This window comes from Varroa jacobsoni, unplaced genomic scaffold (assembly GCF_002532875.2).
Source record: "Varroa jacobsoni isolate VJ856 unplaced genomic scaffold, vjacob_1.0 scaffold_322, whole genome shotgun sequence".
NCBI lineage: Eukaryota > Metazoa > Arthropoda > Arachnida > Mesostigmata > Varroidae > Varroa > Varroa jacobsoni.
In genome coordinates this window covers 35,742-41,443 of record NW_019213224.1, presented here as the reverse complement: position 1 = coordinate 41,443, position 5,702 = coordinate 35,742, and the positions used below count along the sequence as shown (strand labels likewise).

General features: G+C 36.7%; 1 protein-coding gene and 1 long non-coding RNA gene across 2 annotated transcripts in view; one reads left to right on the top strand and one right to left on the bottom strand.

The window, feature by feature from the left end:
- The window catches only part of EMC1 (ER membrane protein complex subunit 1), an 8,658-nt gene extending 5,740 nt beyond the window's left edge, over positions 1-2,918 (bottom strand). The window contains exons 1-3 of the mRNA XM_022831309.2: positions 2,657-2,918; positions 873-974; positions 82-323 (exon numbers count right to left, since the gene is read on the bottom strand). Coding sequence (XP_022687044.1) covers positions 82-323; positions 873-974; positions 2,657-2,798 — 486 coding nt within the window. The 5' untranslated portion in view covers positions 2,799-2,918. The remainder of the gene's footprint in view (positions 1-81; positions 324-872; positions 975-2,656) is intronic.
- Positions 2,919-3,038: 120 nt separating this feature from the next.
- LOC111259342 (uncharacterized) lies at positions 3,039-5,145 on the top strand. Its single transcript, XR_002679586.2, has 3 exons — positions 3,039-3,177; positions 3,735-3,814; positions 4,115-5,145. It is a non-coding gene; the product is annotated as an uncharacterized LOC111259342 (long non-coding RNA).
- The last annotated feature ends 557 nt before the right edge of the window (positions 5,146-5,702 follow it).

The following is a 5,702-nucleotide window of genomic DNA, read 5'->3' as shown; positions in this document are numbered from 1 at the left end:
CCTTATCTTGCAATCTAGCCAAATACCTACTCCGATACAACAATTGTGTTACAGAGGATAGCTTCTGAAAATAATAGTTACCTTTTGGGAGGCATACGAGAAGTCAGATATGACAACATGTTCCGTAGAAGTGTACACTGAGATCACCCGCATTCCGTCAGCGTCAATAAAATGTTTTTGGTCTGAGTCCTTCGGAGCAGCAAATGGAAGTCTCGTTTCCCAGTTCAGGGCGCCATTGCTTGGATGGAATGATCGTACTACAGCTGGCGAGGATCCGGCCACAAGAACAGGACTGCCTCTAACTGACAATGCATGGACGGTGCCTAAATAAATGTAGGCCAAAGAAATGTCAATTTAGTATAACTATTTACGTGACAAAGATAATTCAGGCAATGGACAAACAGACAAAGCTTCCGATGTGTATCGTACGCGTTTACCTGATAAATTGTTGCCAAGAACACAAAAACAAAAGACATCGATGGGCTGGTAATTTCAGTAAAAAGTCAAACTCAATATTGTTTATACATTCGCAAGAACGATATTTATATGATCCTTCGGCAAAAATAATGCCGAACCATTTAGAAAATTTCGGACAGATTCCCCTTAAAAAGTAATTTAATGGCGATATTATTCCGTGGAGTACAAAACGATTGGCATATACACACTTGAATGTGTGACGGACCCGTATGGAGTGTCCGATATTGTTCACCCTATAGAAAGCTAAATGGTATTAATCCGATGAATTGGTTCATGCGAAGCCTGTTTAACCTAGTTTTAGTTGTCAGTTGAATAAATGGAAACATGACAGATACGTTAATGGGGGCGATTCACCAGATAACAACGAACTGTGCTAATTATTATATAATATTAACCGCGACTGTCTTCCTCAAGGAGTTTTCTCCAGACAATCTTTCCATTACGTGAGTTGAGCGCTGCAAGGACGTTACTTCGAGTGGCCACCACGATATTCGAACCTAAAATAAAGACAAAGCAATAAAAAAAGAAAAGATTAATATCTCTATCTAAATAATAAGATTTCCTATATCTAGCACATTACATATAGTTTTTAACTACTATCTGGGTTGCACTTTCCGTATTTTAGAATCATTCAAAATATTCAGTTATTGAATGAGATTTGCTGAGCCAATTGTCCATATGGTAACGTAGTATATATACCTAATTAAAGATTTACATGAAAATTAAACTAAAGGCTTAAAGCCTTACGGCCTTCGACTGGAAAACTTGGTCGCAATTTATTGATTCCAATCTGATCCGTTACTGTCTCTAAGCACTAAAGAACTCTAATGTCAAATATCCGCAATAAGCAATAAATCAAGTGAATTATCAAAAAAACTTTCCCATGGAACCCAAAAAACAAAGTAAATTGAGGCCTGTAGAAGATCCTTATAGAAAATATTAGTAAGCAGTTATTCTGCTAGTAAAGAATGCATGAAAGACGAAACCCCTTTATTCCAACTATCCAAGCTATTACTAAGAAACGAAGTAGAAAACATACCCTTCGTTAACTAGTATTTTTGATATGCTCTTTGTTACTATTGGATCTTCGAAAATGCTTCGGGAAATGTTTAGTCATTCTGGTCATTTATACAAGTAAGAAAATACATAATAAACTTTGCTCAACTGGATCTCTTATTTCACTAAATGGGTACCGTTTGCAATCGAGAGTAAAGAAATAGTTTTTTTTTTTTATGTTCGACCTTTCTAATACTTTCATCGTTAAATGCAATTAACGAGACAAGATAATCTACGCGCTGCATTTTGCAGTATGTAGCCATTGCCCGTCGTTTCCCGTTGCATTTTTCATGCGGGAACTGTCAAAATTCAGAAAATATGCTTCTCAGAGAGCTGATATGATAAAAGCTTCGTACGTTTAAAGCAATATACCATACCAGCGTCAATTTCCCAAGACATCTTGTCAGACAAGTCTGCATTGTATTTGTACAATGCTTAGCAGAGGGCGTTGAGTACTCCAAGTTTAGTTTTTATATCAATGGTTTGACTTTCCCTTCGAGAAAATACAAAAAAATTCCCTTAGACTATCTACTTACTAAAGTCATACTAATCTCTCTTAGTCATCTTCTTGAGTTATGCACTAACACTGTGTCATCTATCTATGCAGTTTTGTTTAGACTAAACACAATTGAATTATTGTATTCCGCGAGGAGGTATTCCAATTGCACTTTAGTTGCTCCACGGATCTTGTAAGACCTATATTTTTGAGACATATTTAGAACAGATTTTGCTTAGAGACATTTGAGAATGATGGATACGTTCGATTTTTATTAGTTTCCATTATTTTTGTTTCTTTTCTGACCGGAAAAACCTTCCTTTATCTATTGCAGCCGCTAGCCATGGACAAAGGCACTTTTTGTCTTTTCATGCGTTCATTATAGAGAAAGCCGATTAGAACCCACAGAAACACTTTGGTGCAACAGACCACCTTCTACTGTCATCTTCCATGGCATATGATCAACAATTTAGGATCCTTCGATACCGGCATTATCAATAATACATCCGCCCACCACGATATTTATAAGAAACTAGTTGAATACAAACTAGTTTAATAAAATATTATGCGCCTATCTGTATTTAACTGTCGACGAGTGCCTGCAGACAAAGGGTCATATTCACGCACCTGCGGGAAGTAGTCCGAAGTTAACCAATTTCACGGACCCGATGTGCTTCTGTAGCCAGTCCCATTTGCCAACCTGGTCAATATACAGAGCCCATCCGGCGCCCCATAAGGTCAGAAATATGGCCAATTTGGCCGAAAACATCTCACTGTTATACCTTTTTGTTCCGATACAGACACTCGCTCATTCACAAGGATACTTTACAACACCTCAGCACACTGTATCGTCCCAGCCGTGAGTACTAGCAGTAGACACAACGCAGATGAGTATGTTGTGTTCGAGAAATTAGCTTATTGTCAACATTTGAGCCGACTAGCCGACACCAATAGAGTGCGGCTCCACACCGAAAACAATGATAAATAATCGAGCTGTGGCGACCTGATTCGAATCGAAAATAATCACAAGCGCTGTTATACACTGAAATAGAAGGTGACTCTGTTGGGGTGATGAATAAAGTAAACAAGATAGATTTGTCTAGATGTGTTTTCCACAAGTAACGAATAACAGAATGGCATAATTGCTGGTCTGTACTCAGTCAAAGCATGATTTCTTTTATTTGAACCTTAAAAAAAACTAAAGGTTACAGATCGTCCCTACGAATTACATTGATCTAGCGCTCGTCGCCCGCCAGTAAAAAATAACGATAAAGGGGTCGAAATGTAACTAAATGTTTAAATAGACGGGTTATTACCTATATGCATCGATAAGTTTCTACTTTCTGCAATACTCCTCTGAAAAACTCATAGTTTCGGTGCGAATGGTGAATTAACAGTCACTTTTTTTTAATTTTAAGAGCCTCCTCCTGTGCGCATATAATGCAATAAGTCCAGCAATTAAAAAAAAACCATTCGATCTCATATTCTGCTAAAGCCCAACTGACTTTTCATCGTTTAGATCTGAATCCAGGCATAGATATATTTCCTTTCACAGTGGGACGAAGCAGCTGTTTGAAGCAGTGCTTAAGTAACAAATCTATGGACAACAGAAATGAGAGGCCTATGTTCGAGTATAATTTAAATTTTTATTTTATGTAAGAAGGACCATTTATTATTGCATTAACATTTGTTCATACGATTGCAGGTAATCAAATCTGCGACGCCACCACCGTAGAATATACTTATATTTTAACTGGCTAATTTGTACATATTCATGGTATAGCGGTAACTGTTGATTTAATTTTTGTAAAATCTATTCATTGTCTATATTTATTGACTCATACTTCAAATTTTTCTTAAAAGACTACTGAAAGATATTTCTCAGTTCTAGCATAAAACCATGATCATGCGTGCAATCAAATAGGTTGAATTTAAATAAATAAGATGTTTTATTCTACCGTAGCTAGTGATGTCTTCAGCATGAATTAAGTTTGATTGATTACAAAATTTACAAAAGGATTAACGCGCGGTGAAAAAAATTAATGAGACGTATCTAAAATTTCAAGGCCCATTTTGTCCAAACAGTGCAGTCAAAGCCATATCATCAAAAACCAGCTACGCTCGTTCGTAACGGGAAGGTCTAGAAGGCAACCACCTGTCACCGTTCAAGCGATGACAAATGGCCGGAGGGATAAACTACAACTACCATTCACACGTTAGAAGCTAATATGTTCAGGTGCCATAATAGTTACCTCCCAAAACTGTTAAGTAGAGATTGTGCCTGCTCATACACCGGTGATGTCTTGTACACTGCCTCAATCATGCTTCAGAACTAACAAACAACCTAATTTGTTTAAGAAGCATTTTTTAGGTGTAGATCGGACTGCTTCTACTATTTTTAATATGACATACATGATTTAGAAATCCTTTACGTAAGAAGCGTTTGTGTCTACCAATTTCTTGCAAAGTTTACGTTCATAAGTTGTTATAAGTGACTTAAATGTTGGGGACATTTAGAGGTCAAGCATCGGTGACTAACTAATACGAATTATTATTAGAAACATGCTTTATAGAAACTCAGAAAAATGATTCAATAATTCTTTTATGAAAAATGCAAACGTTTAATATCTTTCCGTTGTTTTAACAAAGTTGCAGCAAAATTGATGGTGCAAGTTGAATGCCGCATCTGTCTGAGTGTTCCCCAAGGTGTGACTAAAATACGAAAATAATATGGTTTGCGATAGGCCCTACCAGGCGGCCTGTACCCTAGTCGGGATATAGACGAAAGCCAAGGTTTAATTTGCGACTCTAACATATAACAAAGCAAACTGTTATTTAGAACAAAATAATGATTCCTTTCATTAGAACAAATTAGTAGATTTTTTGTCTTGATAGAGAAGCAACCCATTTTAAAAATCCGAGCACCCGCGGAATCTATGGGTCCACGATATCATATAACGCTTCCCTATGGGCCTGCTAACCATTATTACATCTATGTATTAGAAGCAGGTTAAAGTTTATTGCACGTATTGTAATAATATAAGTAACATGAATCTTTCGAAATTACCTAAGGGTGATTGACTGAACAGGAAGTTTTTAGTGGAAATAAATGAAGGTTTTATGCTTATTTTAGTTTTTAATGTCTAGTAGCACTTTGCTGGGAATACTTTCAGCCAATGAAGTTTTTGACATTTTGTTATTCGACCTATATCGGGCAGGCCATGTTGTGAACATTAAATTTCGTGACATATGTGTTCTCATTTTTAATGGGTCTGTGAGGTTGAGTAGGGCTGTATAGTTGAAGGAATACGATGATTCGAACTTGTTTTTCGTCTGACATAGAAGCTTGAAGCTCGAAAAGGCCGTAATATCATTATCTAACTCTATAAAATCAAGTGTAACGAAATATTTATAGACTTTAAGTAAGTATTGACGACAAATGGGTAATGGTCCTGTTTGAATTATAGAATAAAGGGTATACACGATCGTCTGATGCTGTAAAGATCGGTCTGAAATTTAGCGTTAAGGTAAGTCGTAGTCAGGCTAGACCAAAGCATTACGAAAGTCGTATATTAACCAATGAAATCGAGCAGTCTGTATTCTACATTTGTTAGTGAGCGCGGTGGGTTGACAAAAAAATGATGCAAAGTACGTTGTCATAAACAAGTTCGTT